General features: G+C 39.7%; 1 protein-coding gene across 1 annotated transcript in view; it reads right to left on the bottom strand.

Moving 5' to 3' along the window:
* Positions 1–23,754, bottom strand: part of col4a5 (collagen, type IV, alpha 5 (Alport syndrome)) — a 362,461-nt gene that overhangs the window by 17,793 nt on the left and 320,914 nt on the right. Inside the window, exons 3-16 of the mRNA XM_072459360.1 lie at positions 11,514–11,570; positions 10,158–10,247; positions 8,359–8,403; positions 8,054–8,098; positions 7,890–7,952; positions 7,731–7,784; positions 7,621–7,647; positions 7,201–7,281; positions 6,942–7,004; positions 6,833–6,868; positions 6,562–6,603; positions 6,382–6,474; positions 5,392–5,445; positions 5,227–5,283 (exon numbers count right to left, since the gene is read on the bottom strand). Of these exons, the coding sequence (XP_072315461.1) occupies positions 5,227–5,283; positions 5,392–5,445; positions 6,382–6,474; positions 6,562–6,603; positions 6,833–6,868; positions 6,942–7,004; positions 7,201–7,281; positions 7,621–7,647; positions 7,731–7,784; positions 7,890–7,952; positions 8,054–8,098; positions 8,359–8,403; positions 10,158–10,247; positions 11,514–11,570 (807 nt within the window). The remainder of the gene's footprint in view (positions 1–5,226; positions 5,284–5,391; positions 5,446–6,381; positions 6,475–6,561; positions 6,604–6,832; positions 6,869–6,941; positions 7,005–7,200; positions 7,282–7,620; positions 7,648–7,730; positions 7,785–7,889; positions 7,953–8,053; positions 8,099–8,358; positions 8,404–10,157; positions 10,248–11,513; positions 11,571–23,754) is intronic.

Genomic DNA, 23,754 nt, shown 5'->3' with positions numbered 1-23,754 from the left:
TGTCGTTTCCAAAACTGTCTAAAAACCAGAAAGATCAGGCTGTTTCTTGGAACAAACTTGGAGCAAAGCCTAAACGATACAAAGATAACGTGAAGTCACCTAAAATACAGCTCACCAACAGATTTTTACCACTTTCAGAGATGGAATCAAATGAAAAAAGGAAAGATGACGTGGCCAAAATACAGCAAGGAGGAACTGTGCCACAAGCCAAGGTCACGCAGATTGTTTTAGTTGGGGACGGCGTGATAAGTCACGTGACGCATGAAAAGATAAACACACATTCTTTTCCAAGAGCCACTGTTTCTGAGATAACGTCACTCCTTCCAAATATTATGGCTAAGCATGGAGGAGCTAAACAGCTGATTGTGCACGTGGGTGCAGTGGACATGCGGCGGGAACAGACTGAAGTTTTGAAAAAAGACTTCTTGAAGTTATTCGACGTGCTTGATAAAATGGAAATCAAAACATTCATAAGTGGACCTCTTCCAAACATCGACAGGAGGATAAACAAGTTTAGCCGGCTTCTTCAGCTGAACACATGGCTGTCCAAAGAGTGTAACCCGAGAGGACTACACTACATTGAGAACTTCCATCTATTTTGGAAACGAGAGGACCTGTTTAAGAGAAATGGCCCCCACCTATGCAGAGGTGGAGTGAGGGTGCTGACAGAGAACCTGCTCCACGCTCTGAGGCATTGGACTGGGCCTGGACAGGGTCCTGAGCAGATAGTTAGAGAAGAGAGGAATGAGAGAAGAATTCCTGCTCCATCAGCCAGAGACCGAGCCAATGTTTCAACATCAAAAGCACCACAACCTCAGCCTCCACCAAAGGATTCATCAGCAGCTGCTCCACCACCACCAGCAAAGGATTCAGCTCCAGCTGCTCCACATTCACCTCCACCGCCTCCAGCAAAGGAACAATCTTCAAAGGCCTTGGACCCATCTGTGACAAGCCCAACAACATCCCTGTCATCGCCCCTGCCTTCACACCAGCCCTGGGTTCCCCCTGCAACATCTACTCCCACTAAAGATTCATCATTCTCCTTCTCATCTCCACTCTCACCCATGGGCCTTCCCAGCCATTTTGAAAGTCTGATCAAATCAGGCATTAAGATGGCTCCACTTACCCCCAATATAGCAAGGGCTATGTCAGTACCGACTACACCAACAAAAGCCCCACCACCCATCCCCCCTCGCCTCTCACCTGGTCCCAAACTCTCCTTGGCTACAAAAGCCCCACCACCCATCCAACCTCGCCTTTCACCTGATATCTCCCATAGCTAGGATGCACTGGGTCTCAGCGTTGCCGGGACTTATTGTCACATTAAAAATCAAACCAACCCGGGGCCCTATGTAAAAAGAGCCCCCCCTAGTGCTATTTCTGTAGTCACATCATCACAGAGATGGAAAAACAAAATGCGAGTCAGGCCCAATCTGAGAAATGTGATTCATATTCCCTGTGAAAAGATAAAGTCCAGTCTCACTGAAACTAGTCTGAAACTTGCTGTGCTAAATGTCAGATCCTTATGTAACAAATCTCTCTTAATTAATAATTTTATTTCTTCTTATAATCTTGATTTTATGTTTTTAACTGAGACATGGCTTGACAAAAACACAGGAAATGTAGTTCTGATAGAATCTGCTCCACCCAACTTTAAGTTTGAATCTGAAACACGAGAAAACAAAAAAGGGGGTGGAGTCTGTGCTGTCTTTAGAGATGAAATAATTACCCGCAGGTTGTCTTTTGAGGTGTTTTCATCATTTGAGTATGTATCCTTTAAAATGGAGCTAAAACGGTCTCCATCCATTCTCTTCATTGTTTTATACAAGCCTCCCCAGCACTGCCAAAGTTTTATTGATGATTTTACTGAGATGCTTTCAGTCATATGCACAGACTTTGATGGTTTGGTCATTACAGGTGGTTTCAATGTGCATGTTGATAATATTTGTGACAGAAACGCTAAAGAGCTTGATGCTGTCCTTGAAACCTTCAGTCTTACTCAGCATGTGAGAGGCCCCACCCACAGCAAAGGACACACTCTAGATCTCATAATTACAAAGGGGGTAAATATTTCAAATGTTAATGTGATCGATGTTGCTCTGTCTGATCATTTCTGTGTCTTCTTTGACCTGTCTGTTTCTCCCAAACCTCCGGTTGGTCCTGCAGTTGTTCAGAGGAGACACATAAGTGATGGCACAGGTGCACTGTTTATGGAAATGATAAACTTTGATTTAAAATGTCTCATGTTTTAATGTAAATGATTTGTTGAACTCTGTTACATCTAGTGTTTTGAATGTTCTGGACACCATTGCCCCTATAAAGGCTAAAATGGTTAAAAAAAAGCAGAAGGCGCCATGGAGAAATGATGATTCGGTCAGGGCACAGAAAAGGGAGTGCCGCAGGGCCGAACGGAAATGGCGCAAGTCAAAGCTCCAGGTTCAAAAAGAGATTTACAAAGAAAAGCTGAACATGTACAACCTAATCTTATGTAGAACTAGGGAAAGATATTTTTCTGAAATAATTGGAAGCTGCAGTAACAACTCGCGTGTCCTGTTTGCCACAGTAAACAGATTAACAAACCCTCCAGCTCAGCTGCCGTTAGAACTCATTTCCACATCCAAGTGTAATGAGTTTGCATTATTCTTTGATGACAAAGTTCAGGGCATTAAAAATGCTATAAATCCCACAATGCAAAAAATTACCCTAAAACCACCAAGACACTTAGAGCTAACTCACTTTGCACCAGTAACTGACAAAACTGTCCATGAGATCATCACCAGTCTGAGTTCATCTACATGCTGCCTTGATGTGTTACCCACCAGATTTCTAAAGTCTGTGCTGAACAGTTTGTTAGCACCACTCACTCACATTATTAACATGTCGCTTCAATCTGGAACATTCCCAATGTCTTTGAAAACTGCGGTCATAAAGCCTCTCCTAAAGAAGAGCAGTCTTGATGCCGCAGTACTGAGTCATTACCGGCCCATCTCTAATCTGACATTTTGGGGCAAAGTCCTTGAAAAGGTTGTTTACCAACAGCTCACAGATTTCCTCTTAATAAACAACTCATTTGATGTTTTTCAGTCAGGTTTTAGACCTCATCACAGCACTGAGACTGCTCTTGTCAAGGTGACAAATGACATCCGCCTGAACACTGACACGGGCAAAGCCTCAGTCTTAATTCTGTTAGATATGAGTGCTGCTTTTGACACTGTCGATCATGGGATCCTCTTACAGAGACTAGAGGACTGGGTGGGCATCACTGGCACTGCCCTAAACTGGTTAAGGTCCTATCTGGAAGACAGGAAGTACTTTGTTGAAATTGGTAGCTGTGTCTCAGACCACATGACCCTGACCTGTGGAGTGCCCCAAGGGTCAGTTCTGGGTCCCCTTCTGTTCAACCTCTACATGCTGCCGTTGGGTCAGTTGATACGCAGTGAAAATGTGTCCTATCACAATTATGCAGACGACACTCAGATCTATGTTTCACTGTCGGAAGGTGACTATGGACCAGTAGATTCACTCTGTCACTGCATCCAACAGATCAGTTTGTGGATGCAAAACAACTTTCTCCAGCTGAACTCAGACAAGACTGAAATAATCGTTTTTGGCCCACAGAAACAAAGAGAAAGTGTTAGCGGTCACCTCCAGAGTCTCGCTCTAAAACCTACAAACCAAATTAGAAATCTGGGGGTAATAATGGACTCAGACTTGAACTTTAATAGCCACGTCAAATCAATAACATCAGCAGCTTTTTACCATCTAAAAAACATTGCCAAAATCAAAAATATAGTGTCAACTAGATTTAGAGAGACTTATCCACGCGTTTGTCTCCAGTAGATTAGACTACTGTAACGGCCTGCTCACTGGCCTCTCCAAACGAGCTGTAAAACAGCTGCAGTACATCCAGAACGCTGCTGCTCGGGTCCTGACTAGAACCAGGAAGTATGATCACATTAGTCCTGTTCTCAGGTCTCTGCACTGGCTCCCTGTGGCTCAGAGAATAGACTTTAAAACAGCTCTGCTTGTGTACAAGTCTCTCCATGGCCTAGCACCAAAGTACATCTTGGATATGTTAGTGCCATATGAACCATCTCGGACTCTGAGGACCTCAGGGACCGGCCTCCTGCTGGTGCCCAGAGTCAGGACAAAACATGGGGAATCTGCGTTTCAGTTTTATGCAGCTAAAATCTGGAACAGTCTTCCTGAAGATGTGAGACAGGCTTCTACTCTGACAATGTTCAAATCTAAGCTAAAAACACTTTTGTTTAGCTGCGCATATGACTGAAAGGATTTTTTCTTTGCACTCTTCTCTTTTGTTTGTGATTTTATTAGTTCAGAAAATCAGTTGGATTGATAATTTTTAATTTAGTTAATTTTATTGTATTTCTGTAATTTCTTTGTGATTTGAATGCATTTTTCCTGCTGTGTGAAGCACTTTGAATTGCCTTGTGTATGAAATGTGCTCTACAAATAAATTTGCCTTGCCTTGCCATACTCTCCTACTTTTGTCGTCCAACCTGTCTTAAGATTGTAATCATTTTTTATAAGACAGCGCTTCAGTTACGACGGAACCCTCCTGGACGAACGAGGTATTACACCAACATAAGAGCACAATATTTTCTACGCACTGCAAAAAACTCACTAGAGGTCCTGTTTGATTCACAACACAATTCAACAAACCTTACACAGAGGTTTGAGGCACAACAATTATTATGTTGATTTTTTTTTTCTTACAAAGAGCAAATCAATCAAATCCAAATCACTTCCTTCATCTGGTTGGAACTTAAAAAAATAAAAAAGCACATTCCTCACGGCACATAGAGCTGTCACTAAATATTATTGTAGTGGTCGACGGGTCAAACGATTATTTCTGCTGCGTGTCGAGACTTTTTAAGATAAACTTTAACCAAATAGAGGTTGAAATATGGCGACTGAAGACTAAAAGATACGATTTTGAATAGACCTTTCTGACATTCTTCATTGATAGCTGATTGTCATTGAAGAATTGAGTAATATATCTTTGAAATAATAATAATAATAAGTGTATATCTGTGTAGTAGTTATGTAAAGTATACGATTTTGAGTAGATTTTTGCGACATTCTGTTGTTTTACATGATTTAGCTTTGAATTAATGATAACATACCTTAACGTTTGAGCTAAACTATTTCATTATTCTCCAAACTCTTAAAAAAATAATAATTCTGTTTAAATGTTGCGCTCACTCTTTTTCCCGCTTCTCCGGCTTCTCCTTTATCTCCCTTAGCTCCACCGGAAGGACCCTACGGACAGAAAAGCACAGTTAAAAGGAACCTTGCTTTAACCGATGTATTGATATAACTGTTTTAGCTTCAAACTCCTGACATGTGCGTGTAACTAGAGAGACTTACAGGGGTGCCGGGGTAACCTGGATCACCGGGAGTGCCTGGTGGTCCTTGGTCTCCCTAAAAACACAAACATAAATCAATGAAAAATAGAAATAGACTTTACTTTTTCAGCATATTGACTCAAATTTCTGTGATACCGTTTGTCATCACATATATAATTCAAGGTTTGAGTCCTGAGCTGTAGAAATTTTATTAAAAAGTAAGAAATAATAAATAAGTTGATAAATAAAAGTTGAAAAGTACGAAATCCTTTCAATAAATTAGATTCTTGGCATTTTCTTTGTGATTTAAGGGCTGCACTGCCATCTGGTGGTTGACAGTGTGTATAGCAGACTTCTTAAAGCCTCCTCAGCAACTCTCTCTGCTGGTGTAATTATGCACAGCAGTTATTCTCAAACATTCACAAAAAGTGGCGCCTTCAAAGTACAATATCTATATGTTGTGGTTAAACTGCAACTTGAGTCATACAAAAATACAATTGCACTATAATTTAAGATGTTTATGACCCACAGAGAAGAAGCGCAGTCCTGTAATCACCATTTGAATTGGTATTTCCTATGAGTGTCGCTGCGTTTTGAACCAATTTTGTGTCTTACCTGTGAATAAAATACAATTAAGTTGGCCTGACACTCGCGCATTTGAAGAGCAATATAGTGATACAGAAATCCTTACAATAAATAATAATATTGAAGCAGGATATTCCCAGTAAACCCTTCTCTAAATGTACTATATCGCTAAAAGACACATAATTGTATAATAGACCTCATCTTTTACAAACATTTCCCCACAGGTGCAAATAAAAGACTCACACTATACAGTTTAGGCTCCAAAAACATAATTTGATGAAACAATAAGTTGACATTTGTTGTTGTTTTAATCCAGATAAAATATAAAACAAATGTCATGGATTATTAACAATAGCAGTATTTGTGAAGTGTAAAATGACCTCTGGTGTTTTACTGGGCAGATGCAGACGGAGCGTTTAGTACTGACCTTGTCTCCTCTCACGATCTCGGCGTCGGTCGGTCTCTTCTGCTCGCCGACCTGACCGGGAGGACCAGGAGGCCCAGCCAAACCGGGGTCACCCTGAACGCACACAAGGACAGCATTTCAACAGGCACACACTAATGTAAAAAGAACAAAATAGAGGATATTTATAAAGGATTATCGTACCTTATCTCCTTTGGGTCCTTGGAAGTTCAGTCCCATGTTTCCCTAATAACAAACAATGATTACTGACCACATTTGTCAGTATAAAAGCCTTTTCAAAACATAAAGATAGACATAAAAAAGCATTCTAGTTTCTATTTGTGCCTGAATTCAATATTTCACAACAGTAAACACAAGATAAAGCTAGTCTTGAACCGTCTTAATGTAAAATGTAGGTTGTTTTTATATTATTTTTATGAAGTCACTGTGTAAATATAAATCTATCTATACTCACTTTAGGCCCTGGTGAACCGGGGGGACCAGGAGGACCCTAAAACAACACACAAACACTCAGTGAAAACACATAAATGTAAAGACTGCGGACAAAATATAAAGATATTTACGTCGTATCCTCTTTGTCCCTGGGGGCCAGTGGGGCCCGGCAGACCCGAGGTCCCAGGGTTCCCCTAAAAACACAAAGACAGGATTAGAACTTTGGTTTTACGTACATTTCTAAACCCGGAACTAAACCTACGACTTAACTAAACTAGACTAAATCAAGACTATACGGATCGCAAAATTGTTTTTAATTATTATTTTTATTAAGACTATTATAACATCAATACAAATGATTGGAAATGCATTTTTCAATGTATTACTTACAGGAAGTCCAGGTAACCCGGGCAGACCCACTGTGCCCTTCTCTCCAAAACGATTGGTCGAGATCACATTCCCTGGGTCGCCCTACACACGGAAAACAACCACAAACATGACTGTCTTATCAATGCTTTAAGAACTACATACTGCAGTATGTATGTTTCTACACAAATCTATTTGGAGCCTTTATAGATTCTTTATACTGCATTGTATTACAATACTCATTTCAACATAGTAGTAGTAGTACTTTTATAGCCACCGCTACCACAGGACAAAAGCACAATATTCACTTCCCACCACCAACTGAGCTACAGCTCAAATAATAACAAATAAATAATAGCAAATGCATTAAATACAGACTGTGTGTACTGTATTTTCTTACAGTAAATCTAAACATGATACTTAATTAAATGTATTATAACTCACCTTAGATCCAGGTAAACCAGGCGGCCCCTAAACAAATAGACAAAATGACATAGTTATTGAGAAAGAAACAGAGAATAAAAAACAACAAAACATCAACAACACGACTTTACCTGAAGACCAGGGGGTCCAAGAATACCTCCGGACCCCGGGTACCCCCGATCGCCCTGAAACAGGAACACAGAGTTGTAAATGGGACTTGGTTTGAAGAAAAACGTGTGGTGAATAATTTAGCCTTTTAAATATTTATACACATATATATTTTATCGCACCTTTGTTCCGTTGCAGCCTGGCACTCCCCTGGGTCCTGGGGCTCCATCCTGCCCTGGCAAACCCTAAAGAAATGTAAAAAAGTTGTTCAGAAATGAGATTTGACCATAGACTGTGAAACTGAACAAACTTGTTCAGAGCTAAACTGTGAACATTGAGATCTTACTGGAAGTCCCGGTGTTCCTGGGAAACCTGGCAAACCGGCCGGCCCCTGTGAGAAGAGAAGAAGAGTTACATCATGAACACCACAGATCATCTCTGAAGACGACTGCGTCAGAACAAGACACAATGGCGACATCTGGTGGCCAAAGAAAGTATTACAATTTACAAATGACTAAAATGACTACTCCAGTTACTTAATATACTGATTTATGTTGAATAGATTATAAATATGTGTATGATGATTACATAGGCAACAAACGTACAAGGCAAATGGATTATAAACGAGCTGAATGAGTGAAACGGACTTACTCTGATTCCCTTTGGCCCGAACAAACCCTGAGGACCATCACTGCCCTGCAAAACAAACAAACAAACAAGCAAACAAACAAACATGAGCTTACAGTGCATATGAAAGGTTATAGACTACTCATTTCACTAAAACATACATAGTTAACGTGATTATATTTCATGTTTTGCTTGACATATTATTGCCTGTCCAGATTTCTCATTTGAAAATGTTACTTCCTGGTTGGACACAAGTCGCCAGAGTGACATCTGTAGAGGTAAAATGTACAAAATATGAACAAGGGCCAATTATTGTCTATATTAAACGCCATAGATAATATTTGACTGATAAAAATGTACAGTCACACTTTAATTTTACTGTACTTTTCATTCGATATGCATCAGGATTCACGTGGCGCGATACGATATGTCCCGATATTGATGACATGGACGTTTATGCAGATTTTTATTTGACTTTGGAAGTTTTCCTCAAAGTTACTACAATTATTCAATTTTGTCTCTTTTGAAGAATCATGAAATACGACACAAAAGCTGTGGACACTTTCTGTACAAATACTCTGATACAAATACTGATACAAATACTGACTAGGAGTGGAAGTACTGATACTCAATGGGTCTCAGTGGAAGTATTGATACTGAATGCGTCTCAGTAGAAGTATTGATACTGACTCAGAGTAGAAGTACTGATACTCAATGGGTCTCAGTAGAAGTATTGATACTGACTCAGAGTAGAAGTACTGATACTCAATGGGTCTCAGTAGAAGTATTGATACTGACTCAGAGTAGAAGTACTGATACTCAATGGGTCTCAGTAGAAGTATTGATACTGACACAGAGTAGATGTATTGATACTCAATGGGTCTCAGTAGAAGTATTGATACTGACTCAGAGTAGAAGTACTGATACTCAATGGGTCTCAGTAGAAGTATTGATACTGACTCAGAGTAGAAGTACTGATACTCAATGGGTCTCAGTGGAAGTATTGATACTGAATGGGTCTCAGTAGAAGTATTGATACTGACTCAGAGTAGAAGTATTGATACTCAATGGGTCTCAGTGGAAGTATTGATACTGAATGGGTCTCAGTAGAAGTATTGATACTGACTCAGAGTAGAAGTATTGATACTGACTCAGAGTAGAAGTATTGATACTGACTCAGAGTAGACGTATTGATACTGAATGGGTCTCAGTGGAAGTATTGATACTTTGGTAACACAGGCACATTGTTCTCCCTAAAGAAATAACCGCTTGAGGCTCAGTGCTGCCCTCTACTGTCTCGGCAGAATTGGCTCAGTTTTGACATTGAAATCAGATGGAGCCTAATCAATATGCATGATGTCATCAAAATATCACAATTTGATTACATAGACAAATATTAAGAATTTTGTTTTTCAGTAGCATAGAATCAATACAAGAATGTGCTTGTCCTTTCAGTATAAAACAGACAAAGTCAACAAAAATCAAGTAAACAGATTGAACAAATACTTTATAAAACTGTCAATTGCATTTTAAATCGCACGATGAAACATATGAACACTTTTACGCTACACTTTAACAGTACTTATTCACCACATCAAAAGTACAATTAAACTGAAATGAATCAAACCTGAAACTAAAGAGTGTATAATAAAATGATAAGAGCAATTTGTGGTAATCTTGTTAAATTAGTAGTTTTAGTGACTCTCGGACCTCTAGTTACTTCAGTAGTTTTCCAGCTATTGAAGATGTTATTGTCATGATTATTATTATTATTAATTTGCAAATAGAGACAAATAAAAGCTGAGCAGAGACACTTGACCGACCTTCTCTCCTCTGGGTCCGATGGGCCCCTCTGGTCCTGGGAAACCTGGGACGCCGGGCTGCCCCGTCAGACCTGGGAAACCCCTGTCGCCCTGACAACAACAACAACAAGTGCGTCACATAAAACAAACTACAGACAGATGTCATCCACAGGGGGTCGAATCTGCTTCATCTTGACTTCCAGACGGCTTGAAACACAAGAATTGCTTTTTTTTTTAAAAACGTGTCTTTTGATTTTCTTGGTTTTTATTTGTAAATGACATAAAACATAAAACAGTTTAAAGTGCAATCAATGCCACGTCCATAAGTCTTGCTCAGAGCTCATTTGTAAACCTGGTCCCGGCAACAAACAATGACAGCAATAAAACATACATTACATTTAACATATTTACAATTACCGTATTTTCTGGACTATAATTTGCACCTTTTTTCATAGTTGTGTCCGGGGTGCGACTTGTACTTATATTTATACTTATAATTATACTCCAGAGCGATACGAGTTCTTTCTTCTCTATTATGCATTTTTTGGCCGGTGCGACTTATAGTCCAGTGCGACTTATAGTCCTGAAAATACGGTAGACACTTTAAATTCTGATGTTCACAGGTTTGGCTTGCGTCATAGTGTTTTTAAACTGTATTAGATTTGTATGAGGCCGTTTACAAAATGCTCATTCTTTCTTTACGTTCTGAACTACGCACACTGAACGTTTTAAGGCTTTTACTATATATTTTGTAACAAACTAAAGTCAAAGCGCTCTGGCATTTGACAGAAGCGTGAAACTAAACTAAACTAACAATATTTATGTGCATTAATATTCATAAACGAAACAGAGAAAAGCGTTTACTTAAATAACTGATGTATTTGCAATGTAATAACCCGGATTGTGAAAATTTTAACCATTTTAATCAAACTTTACTATTCTTTATTTATATGTACAGTATATTATGTTATTGCCGCTTCATATTTCTACAAACTATCAGAGGATAACCAGTTTATTTATTAACTACAGCAGCAAAACACAATATGATTTAGTCAAAACGTGACCATCAAGCTCAGCATTTAATTTAAATCAGTGCATCTTCCATAGAGTTACATTGGCGCTTATTGTAGATTATTTAATTATTAATATAGTTTTAAAATGAGAACACAGCCAATCAATTGAGTTGTCTTTTGTCGTAGTTATTGTTTTACCTGACAAATCTACATTTTGCTTCTGTTTGACGGAGAAACTTTATGTGTTGTAGTTTTTAAATGTAATTGTTCATGCTTAATACATTGTTTTATAAAATAATAAATGAGACATAATCCTTTGATCTTGGGCTACATTTTCAACTTCCAATCATCATTTGACTCATACCTTGGTTCCTTTCACTCCGGTGCAGTCACATTTGGATCCAGCACAACCATTGCAAGCCTGTAAGACAAGAAAGAGGGAAAAACATCATTAAACATGATTTAATATTCAAGTATTTTCCTTGCAACATCTAAATAAACAGAAACATTTGATGGTATGATGATAAAACAAGAAGGAAGTCTGCATTTATAGATCGGAAATTGTACAGTAATTCAGTTTTCTAAGTGACCACTAGAGGGCGCCCAAACATAAGCGTAGAAATCCCAGGTTGTAAACAAGCTGGACTATAAAAGATGGACAAGCCAACAACAAACAAGGTATGGAAGCTAAAATACAAACAAATGCTGTGTTTATGCCACAATCAATATGGAGATTCCCCTCTTACATCTCAAGTTAGAAGAGAGTATTATGGGATTTTAAGAGGTAAATTGAGTCCCAAGCTGCTGATGAGCGTTTCCCAGGATTGTTGGCACTGTAAATGCTGAAAGGTTTTCTCCCTTGCATCCTCATCAACCAGTGCATGGAAGAAAAGGAGAAGCATTCAAGCCAAAGTCAACAAATACTTTCAATTCCAGTTCAATTTTGAATAACAAAACCATAAAAGTACCATTCAATTACGGGTTTGAACGATAAAAAGGAGTAAAAAGCATTGTATCAACCGTTTGAATAAACTTTTAGTAAGTTAGCTCGCTGTTAGCTGTGCATGCTAAAACCTGGCTAAAGCTAGTAGCATCATCAATTTAACTTGGCTTGTAAATTAATAATAACAGACTAAATGCTCACATCAAAAACATGTACTAGATCACTGGACACCAATAAATTTAAAGTTACAAAACAATATGTGCACAGTTTGAAGAACATTAGTCAGATGCTAACGTGAGCCAAAGTCAACAAATACTTTCGCTTTACATTTTATAACAAAAGCATAAACTACGATTTAATTACGGTTTCGAATGAGAATAAGGAGTAAAAAGCATTGTATCAACTGTTTGAATTAACTTTCAGTAAGTTAGCTCGCTGTTAGCTGTGCATGCTAAAGCCTGGCTAAAGCTAGTAGCATCATCAATTTTAACTTGGCTTGTAAATGAATAATAACAGACTAAATGCACACTTCAAAAACATATAATAGCTCACGAGTCACCAATAAAATTAAAAGTTACAAAACAATATGTGCGCAGTTTGAAGAACATTAGTCAGATGCTAACGTGAGAATAGCATATATAGCATAGTGACATGCTAATGGCTGCTAACTGTCATTTATTTCTGTGCTGACCTCTGGTGGCCAAAGTAAATAGTACAGTTTTCAACTTTTTAGACTTTTTTCACTAACAACTTCACCAACAATCACAGACAAACTCCATGAACGTAGGCATAAGCAACAACAACAACAACAACAACAACAACAACAACAACCACAAATCCATAGATTTTGTGTGTTTTATATATTGTAAATTAAGTTTTGCACTGGTTTTGGGTCCAAATGTTAAACTAGACGACAGTAATAAGGGGGACGTTAACCACACACAGCTTCACATATAAATAGAAACAGGTGGATACAGGACAGTATTGAGCACATTCCTCTGCTCGGGAGGAGGAAGTATAGACATTTATAAACCAGGTGTTAGCCACAGCCCGACACATCCACTCTGAGCACGTTTTCAATTGCACTTTCTACCTCAGTGGAAAGATGTCTGATGTTAAACTCTGAGCAATACAATACACTTGAATTTGAATATTGAATTGACTTGAATTGAATTGAACATCATATATCATACAGTATGGCTAATCAGGGCTGGTCAATATTCACTAAAACAAACACCGATTTTGATAGATATTTTTGCTTTTATTTTAACCTGATAAAATGTGCCCCTCAATGTCTTGGTAGAGGTTCAAGTACGTCAATATGCCATAAAATAACCCACAAATGGACAGAAATATGACTTTATACTCTTGTTTGGGAGTAATTTGCTGTTGTTTGCATATCTCCAAAACAACAATTGCAATATTATACTTTTTTTAACTCAATTCAATTATTTTTCAGCAATTATCATACAATTATAGTATGATTCAGATATCAATCTTTACTATAACTAATATCGAAAACAAAAACGAGAGAGAAAAAACACATACATTAACAGAATTTGACCTTTTTTGAGTCGTTGAAGAGAAGAAAATAAGGGACACTTGCACATGGACCACATCAAAACTGGATTAAAATAAATTTGTTAAGTTTGACATTTTAAAATTGTGACTATAGTACTGTAACTACTACTAACAGCTACTTCTCGAATTAAATCATGCATTTAAAAGACTGTACATGTCCCTAAGTTCCATTTCTCCAGCCACATGTTGTATATCAATGATTAGGGATGAAATAAAAGTATTATTTAGAAACACTTTGATTGACGTGGTTGATTTGCAGACAGAGTAGCTGACAGTTGTCCAAATACATTTGCACATGGCTAGGCTCACACACATGTCCAGGGCTGATGCGCGTGTTTGTACAAGTCAAGGATCTGCGCATTATTCTGGTCTGCTTCAGCTCAATGCGGCGCTCTCTCCCACGCCCCAAAACCACAACCCCCTTTTCCAGCATCACCGTCTTCATGTTTAACACGGGGTTTTCCATCAACTAAACGAACGTGTCTGCGATTAGTGTTGCCGTACAGTAGAAGACGGTAAATCACGTGCGACGGATCAAACCTGGGATCAAAGTGAGCGATGATTTAACAAATTACGGTCAGTGCGTGTATATGTAACGTTCCTGAGTAAACATTGGTGTATTACATAACATTACTTTTACCTTTTATACGTTTTAAAAGCATTGTATTATGAAGAAGCATTAAGTCGGTCAAAGGGGAGAGTGAGAATCAAGTAAAATAAGCCTTAAAATGAGTTGAAACTAGGTTGTAAAGGTCAATTTGACACATTTATGTTTTATGGTAAGGTTTTGTTTTATTTTGGTAACTTCCTGTGTAACCAGAAGTGATGGTAAAACGGAAGTCTACTTTACACACTGGAAAAGACGAAAAGTAAATTGAACAACGGAAAACGGACTAAACACGGACAAAACACGGATAAACTCAAGGATCTAGCTACAGTCGACAGGGGAACAAGGTCTGTAGTGGAAAACGATTGTATTTATGAGATATTTGAAATGTTTTATGGATGTATATGTTGTGAAAATATAGTACCAATGTAATGAGTTAGAAATACGGGGATTCACGTCCAAAATGTAATTGTCTTTTTTATTTTATTCTGTCTAGCTCTTACGTTGGTTGAATGACACGGAAAGGATCATTAAAAGATATTTAACCATCAGTTCTGGCCTTCTCAATTCGACTGGACGCTACAGTAAGAGCTTGACCGCCGCCATTTTGCTGCACCACGAGGGCTCACGGTTTCAAGGCAACACCCACAACGTCCAGCAGATGGCAGAAGCTGGTCAGGAAGTACAAAGCTAAAAGGTGAAAGAAGAATAAATCCAAAATGGAGGACTACGAAGCTGAAAATCCAGAAGACAGTAACAATCAGATTACAAATTTACAAGAAGAAATAAATGACTTAAAGGACGCGCTTCAAAGTGAAATTGAGAATAGACAAGACATTAAAGATGCAATCTCAAGTAAACAGAAAACATTGAGGGAGCTGCAAGATGAAGCCCAAAGCACATCAGCAATACCACGACATTCTGAAAGAGTCAAAGTACCAACTGAAAAAATGGTAACTTATCAGAAAGAAGAAACAAGCAAAAAGGAAAAAAGACTTTTGACTCTATACGAACAGTGGAAAATGCAGGTGCGTGAAACACAAGAAAAACTAAAGTCAGACATTTCAGAAAAGGAAATGGCTGATCATGCAGACATACTAGAACAAAAGAGAGATGATCTGTTAAAACTGTACAGTGACATGAGAAGTTCCATGGCACCTTCATCAGCTATAAGGAGAAAAACTGATGCATGTGAAGCAGTGACACATGACGTCGTAAGAATAATTCTGGAAAGAATAAGTGGAGTAGATGGAGCTTTTGATGCAGAGCGTGAAAGAAAACGTTTACGTGGACTGTTAGAGTACGATTACGCCCAGTCCATATATGGCTCAACCGCAGCATCAAACCACAGTCAACACTCCTCAGCTTCACTCCTAACATCAAGACGAGCAGACGCAGCGGCCGAACTCGCAGCAAAGGAAGCGGAGTATAAGATTGTACAAGAGGAGCAAAGACAAAGGGAAAAGATAAAGGCTCTAGAAGAAGAGCATAATAAACAAATGGCAATTCAAACATCAGAGTTGGAACGTTTGAGAGCTGAGAAGGACGTGGAGGCAGTTCGTGCCAGGTGGGAAGCCTATAACAGAGAGTTGTCTCAACTAGACGACGCACAGTCAGTTAAAAGTGAACAGGTGAGCCCAGAGCACACACCCAAACAAACTGTATCGCCTCATACCATACCTGCGCCAACAGCTCCCCCTAGTGTTAGCCAGCTTGCACAGGCCCTACAATACAGTATAAGAATGAACAGACTCCCCACACCAGAGCCAACAATGTTTAGTGGTGAGCCTATAAAGTTTATTGAATGGAAATCCACCTTTATATCACTCATTGAACAAAATGGCATCTCAGCAGCGGATAAACTGTATTATCTAAAAAGATATGTGACTGGCCCAGCTCGCAAATGTCTTGAAGGGACTTTCTTTAGAAATGATGAAGCATATAAAGACGCCTGGGAGAAACTAAACCAAAGATATGGCCAGCCATTTGTGATACAAAGAGCATTTAGAGAGAAGTTGTCTAACTGGCCAAAAATACAATCTAAAGATGCCGATGGACTAAGGAACTTTGCAGACTTTGTAAATGCATGTACGCTTGCTATGCCGCATGTAAAGGGGTTGCAAATACTCAACGACTGCGAAGAAAATCAGAAATTGTTGCATAAACTACCAGACTGGATAAATGCGAGATGGAACAGGCATGTGACAAAGACACTTATGAACGGTGGTGAGTTTCCCAGCTATAATGATTTTGCTTCCTTCCTCTCACTTGAGGCTGAAGTTGCATGTAATCCAGTCACCTCCATTCATGCGCTACGGTCCACTGAAACAAATGATGATAAAAGGAATACAAAGGAAATCAAAAGGAACAAAGCAGATGTATTTAACACAAACGCAACTGAACATGGCGACAATCAGGCAAAATCTAAAATGCACAGTGGCTCTTCATGCATGTTGTGCCAAGAGACACATCCACTTATTAAGTGCCAAGACTTTCTGAAAATGACCCTAGAAAACAGAAATAAATATACAAAGGACAACAAACTTTGTTATGGTTGCTTAAAACAAGGGCACAACGCTAAGGACTGCAGACGCCGCCTCACTTGTGAGAGTTGCTCAACCCAACCTGTCTTCATGATGAAAACTACAGCTACTGCCTGCAAAGAAGCACACAAGGTCACGTGAGTACAGACAACGCAATTCAAGGTAACACACTGGAAGCTGCAACAGCCATGTCACTAAATGTTGCTAGAGCAGAACACGCTGTCAGCACCTCAATGATAGTTCCAGTATGGGTGTCAACTGCCACAAACCCACAAAAGGAAAAACTAGTCTATGCATTATTAGACACTCAGAGTGACACGGTCTTTATTGATCAAGATATAACACGTGAACTGCAAGCAGATGTGTGCCCAGTAAAACTCAAACTGACTACAATGATGGGTAAAAATGCAGTTGTAAGCAGCGGAAAAGTGTGTGATCTTATGGTGAGAGGTTACAATTCAGCAACAGTGATAAGGCTCCCCACTGCTTACACAAAGGACTACATACCTGCAAACAGAGAACACATACCAACATGTGAAACAGCCAAATTGTGGAGTCATCTGTTACTCATTGCGGATGATGTCCCGCCGCTCCTCAATTGTGAAGTAAGTCTTCTCATTGGTTACACTTGTCCCAGAGCTTTAGCACCCAGACAAGTACTCCTTGGCAAAGACAATGAGCCATATGCCATTCACACTGATTTAGGATGGAGCATAGTTGGTAATTCAGTGCCTTGCAACGAAACATGCACAATGAACAGTGTCTGTCACAGAATAACTGTCAAGGAAATCCCTCCTTCCACTCCTGCAGACGCAATACGTGCTTTAGAAAAGGACTTCAAAGATGGTGAAAGAAACGAGAAAGCTGTGTCACAGGAGGATCTCACGTTCCTCGAGAAACTTGAACAAGGCATAATACAAACTGAGGATGGACATTACAAGATGCCATTACCCTTCAAGAAAAGGCCGCAATTGCAAGATAACAGAAAACTTGTTGAAAGCAGACTCAATCAGCTCAAAAGGAAACTTATGCGTGATGAAAAATACAGAAAGGACTACGTCACATACATGAATGACATCATCAAAAGAGGTGATGCAGAAGAGACAGATGATAATGGCCCAGAAGGTGAGACATGGTACATACCACACCACGGCATATACCATCCAAAGAAACCAGAAAGGCTGCGTGTGGTGTTTGATTGCTCAGCTAAGCACAAAGGTACCTGTCTTAACGAACATTTACTTACCGGCCCTGACATGATTAACAACTTAACTGGTGTACTTGTACGTTTTCGACAACATCAAGTTGCTCTAATGTGTGACATAGAAAAGATGTTCCACCAGTTCAAAGTCAACACAAACGATCGCAACTACTTACGGTTTCTATGGTGGAAAGACGGTGACATGAGTAAACCCCCCCAAGCATACAGGATGACAGTACACCTCTTTGGTGCAGTTTCGTCACCTGGTTGTGCGAACTATGGACTCAAACATATGGCCAAAGAGAACAACCATGAGTACCCTGTAGGCTCACAGTTCATTGCCAGAGACTTCTATGTTGATGATGGAGTCACAAGTGTGGAGACAGTGAAGAACGCTGTACAACTAGCAAAAGAAGCGCGTGAACTTTGTGCAAAAGGTGGATTAAGGTTACACAAGTTTGTGTCCAACGACAGTGTTGTTCTTGACAGCATCCCTGCTTCGGAACATGCAGTAGACACAAAAACAAAGGACTTGACGTTCACCGAGACACAGAAAGAAAGAGCACTTGGCATTTATTGGAACACAGAAAAAATTTGTTTCACGTTTAACATCGCAGAAAAAGGCCAACCACCAACCAGACGTGGAATCTTGTCCACAGTCGCAGCAATATACGACCCCTTGGGATTTGTTGCTCCTTACGTGCTCAATGGCAAAAAAATCCTCCAAGAAATGTGTCGTCAAGGAATGGACTGGGATGAGCCGTTACCTGAATGTCTCAAGCCACGGTGGGAGAGTTGGAAAAGGGATTTGAACAATCTGAAAAAGTTGCAAATAAACAGATGTTATGTTCCTGCAATATTTGGAGATGTAACAAAAAAGGAATTGCATCACTTTTCCGATGCAAGCACAACAGGATATGGACAATGCACTTACTTAAGACTGATAAATAAAAACAAAGATGTCCACTGTAGCTTTATTATGGGCAAAGCACGTGTCTCTCCAACAAAGGTCACCCCAATTCCAAGGCTAGAATTGACTGCAGCTACAGTATCAGTCACAGTAAGCAACATGCTAAAGGAGGAGCTACTCTATGATAACGTGGAGGAGTTCTTTTGGACGGACTCAAAGGTTACTCTGGGGTACATAAATAATGAAGCAAGACGCTTCCACACGTTTGTCGCTAACAGAGTGCAAAGGATCCGCAACAATACCACCCCACGACAATGGTTTTATGTACCTACAATTGAAAACCCTGCTGACATGGCATCAAGAGGAACAACAGTAAATGAACTACTGTCATCCAATTGGCTTACAGGGCCTCAGTTCTTGTGGGAAAAGGAGATACATTTTCCTTCAAAAGAGACAATTGAACTCCCAATAGGAGACCCAGAGGTGAGAAAAGTGCAGTCACTAAATACACAAACTACAGAACACAGAAGTCTTAGTGACCGTCTCACCAAGTTCTCATCCTGGTCTCGCGCAGTCAGTGCAGTAGCGCGTCTCAAACGATATCTGCTCAAAGACAAATCAAAATCACGGAGCACTGTAACTGAAAGACAAAATGCAGAAATATTCATCATCAAAGACCTACAAAGACAAGCATATTCCACCGAAATAAAGTCACTAGGCAAAGGAAAAGCATTATCAAAAAACAATAAAATGCACAACTTGGATCTTTTCTTGGATAAAGACGATATGCTCAAGGTGGGAGGAAGGCTGCGAAACTCATCACTTCCAAACTCATTCAAACATCCGATGGTCATTCCAAGAGAACATCATATCACAAAACTGATAATTGCTCACTGTCACGAAAGAGCGAATCATCAGGGAAAGGGCTTCACTATGAACGAAATACGGTCCAGTGGCTACTGGATCCCCAAACTAAGTCAAACGGTATCATCCTACATTCGCCAGTGTGTGTTTTGTCGGAGACTACGGAGACCTGTGGAAGGACAAAAAATGAGGGATCTTCCCACAGAAAGAGTCGAACATTGTCCACCTTTCACATACTGTGGTATGGACGTTTTTGGCCCATTTCTGACCAAACAAGCTAGAAAAGAACACAAAAGGTATGGCCTCCTTTTCACATGTTTCTATTCACGAGCTGTACATGTAGAAATGTTAGAAGACCTATCTACGGACGCTTTCATTAATGGACTAAGATGCTTCATTGCTCTGAGAGGCTCTGTTAGACAAATCAAATGTGATCAAGGTACTAATTTTGTGGGTGCCAAAAATGAACTGTGTTCAGCACTAAGCGAGATAGACACTGATAAACTGACAAACTTTCTAATTGAAAAACAGTGTGATTTTGTTCTCAACACCCCTCATGCTAGTCACGCAGGTGGAGTATGGGAACGGCAAATACGGACTGGGAGAAACGTTCTCAATGCCACACTTGCTCTCTCAATGGGACGACTCACAGATTCGTCACTCAGAACTTTCTTGTACGAAGCAGCTGCAATAGTAAACAGCCGGCCACTGACAACGGACAATCTCAATGATCCAAACAGCTTGGAACCACTAACTCCAAATCACCTCGTCACAATGAAAACCACAACAGCGTTGCCTCCTCCAGGACAATTTGTTAGAGAGGACCTGTATGCACCAAAACGATGGCGCCAGGTACAGTACTTAGCGGAACAATTTTGGAGCCGATGGAAAAAAGAGTATCTTCAAAACATCATGGTCCGACAACGATGGCACACTCCTAAATGAAATATTCAAACAGGTGACATAGTGATGGACAAAGATGAAACTCAACCACGATCACAATGGAGACTTGGAAGAGTTTTGGAGACTGTAACAGATACAGATGGACTTGTGAGAAAGGTTAAAATAGCCTTTGCAGACAGAAATCTTAACAAAAAGGGTGAACGTTTGCATAAAATGTCTAGTGGAACGCCCAGTTCATAAGTTAGTTCTGCTATTAGAAGGTTGTGGAAAGTAAATGATATAAAAGCTAAAATGCACTGATATGTTGTAATTATTATATGTTCATATAGTAGTTTTACGGTTAAGTAACTTTATTTGTTTTATTTCATATTCATTAACAGAAAATAATTTGATGGGAGTGTAAAGGTCAATTTGACACATTTATGTTTTATGGTAAGGTTTTGCTTTATTTTGGTAACTTCCTGTGTAACCGGAAGTGATGGTAAAACGGAAGTCTACTTGACACACTGGAAAAGACGAAAAGTAAATTGAACAACGGAAAACGGACAAAACACGGACAAAACACGGATAAACTCAAGGATCTAGCTACAGTCGACAGGGGAACAAGGTCTGTAGTGGAAAACGATTGTATTTATGAGATATTTGAAATGTTTTATGGATGTATATGTTGTGAAAAAATAGTACCAATGTAATGAGTTAGAAATACGGGGATTCACGTCCAAAATGTAATTGTCTTTTTATTTTATTCTGTCTAGCTCTTACGTTGGTTGAATGACACGGAAAGGCTCATTAAAAGACATTTAACCATCAGTTCTGGCCTTCTCAATTCGACTGGACGCTACATTCCCAATGTCTTTGAAAACTGCGGTCATAAAGCCTCTCCTAAAGAAGAGCAGTCTTGATGCCGCAGTACTGAGTCATTACCGGCCCATCTCTAATCTGCCATTTTTGGGCAAAGTCCTTGAAAAGGTTGTTTACCAACAGCTCACAGATTTCCTCTTAATAAACAACTCATTTGATGTTTTTCAGTCAGGTTTTAGACCTCATCACAGCACTGAGACTGCTCTTGTCAAGGTGACAAATGACATCCGCCTGAACACTGACACGGGCAAAGCCTCAGTCTTAATTCTGTTAGATCTGAGTGCTGCTTTTGACACTGTCGATCATGGGATCCTCTTACAGAGACTAGAGGACTGGGTGGGCATCACTGGCACTGCCCTAAACTGGTTAAGGTCCTATCTGGAAGACAGGAAGTACTTTGTTGAAATTGGTAGCTGTGTCTCAGACCACATGACCCTGACCTGTGGAGTGCCCCAAGGGTCAGTCCTGGGTCCCCTTCTGTTCAACCTCTACATGCTGCCGTTGGGTCAGTTGATACGCAGTGAAAATGTGTCCTATCACAATTATGCAGACGACACTCAGATCTATGTTTCACTATCGGCAGGTGACTATGGACCAGTAGATTCACTCTGTCACTGCATCCAACAGATCAGTTTGTGGATGCAAAACAACTTTCTCCAGCTGAACTCAGACAAGACTGAAATAATCGTTTTTGGCCCACAGAAACAAAGAGAAAGTGTTAGCGGTCACCTCCAGAGTCTCGCTCTAAAACCTACAAACCAAATTAGAAATCTGGGGGTAATAATGGACTCAGACTTGAACTTTAATTGCCACGTCAAATCAATAACATCAGCAGCTTTTTACCATCTAAAAAACATTGCCAAAATCAAAAATATAGTGTCAAAACCAGATTTAGAGAGACTTATCCACGCGTTTGTCTCCAGTAGATTAGACTACTGTAACGGCCTGCTCACTGGTCTCTCCAAACGAGCTGTAAAACAGCTGCAGTACATCCAGAACGCTGCTGCTCGGGTCCTGACTAGAACCAGGAAGTATGATCACATTAGTCCTGTTCTCAGGTCTCTGCACTGGCCCCTGTGGCTCAGAGAATAGACTTTAAAGCAGCTCTGCTTGTGTACAAGTCTCTCCATGGCCTAGCACCAAAGTACATCTTGGATATGTTAGTGCCATATGAACCATCTCGGACTCTGAGGACCACAGGGACCGGCCTCCTGCTGGTGCCCAGAGTCAGGACAAAACATGGGGAATCTGCGTTTCAGTTTTATGCAGCTAAAATCTGGAACAGTCTTCCTGAAGATGTGAGACAGGCTTCTACTCTGACAATGTTCAAATCTAAGCTAAAAACAGTTTTGTTTAGCTGCGCATATGACTGAAAGGATTTTTTCTTTGCACTCTTCTCTTTTGTTTGTGATTTTATTAGTTTAGAAAATCAGTTGGATTGATAATTTTTAATTTAGTTAATTTTATTGTATTTCTGTTTCTGTAATTTCTTTGTGATTTGAATGCATTTTTCCTGCTGTGAAGCACTTTGAATTGCCTTGTGTATGAAATGTGCTCTACAAATAAACTTGCCTTGCCTTGCCTTGCCTTACATAGGTCATTGTTGAGTAAAGGTGTTTTCCAGGTATTTTTCTCACTCCAACTTTAAAGAAAACGCCTCGGAAAACCGCTCAAACTGCTAATTCCCACTTGTGTCGTTGGAGCTGGTCAAAGGGACTCCCACGTCCCATTTCAGATATGAGACAAAGGCATAAAAAGTGGATTTGAGTGTTTGACCGCCACATAAATGATATATCGGACAATAAGCTGTTATTTAACACGTTCGTTCAATGTTTACGTTTGTTTAGCATTAGCCACGTTGTTTAGCTGAGAGTTCATTCAGCTCTGGAGTCGGAACTCGTCAATGGGAAATAACAAACTTCTCGTAAATAAAGATCGTAATCCACTTTAGTCTATTAAAGCCTTAAGTTGGGACATTTTTGACACGACGTGTGATCAGGCGTGTCTGCCACCTTCTCGTCTCCATGGAGATGTTTTTTGTCTGTAATGTTCCGCAGTATAATTTTGCAAGTTGTTCTATTGCTTGAAAATACCTTGAAAAACACGCATTCTTCTTATTGTGAGCGGGGTCGCCTCTTCACAGATCGGACCAGTAACTTGGCCTGGTGTCTCCATGGAGATAGACAGGTTTA

Source organism: Eucyclogobius newberryi, unplaced genomic scaffold (genome assembly GCF_026437365.1).
Source record: "Eucyclogobius newberryi isolate DKJ021-1_F unplaced genomic scaffold, fEucNew1.0.hap1 SCAF_22, whole genome shotgun sequence".
NCBI classification, from domain to species: domain Eukaryota; kingdom Metazoa; phylum Chordata; class Actinopteri; order Gobiiformes; family Gobiidae; genus Eucyclogobius; species Eucyclogobius newberryi.
The sequence above is the reverse complement of the archived record's forward strand: the minus strand, read 5'-3'. Positions and strand labels throughout refer to the sequence as shown.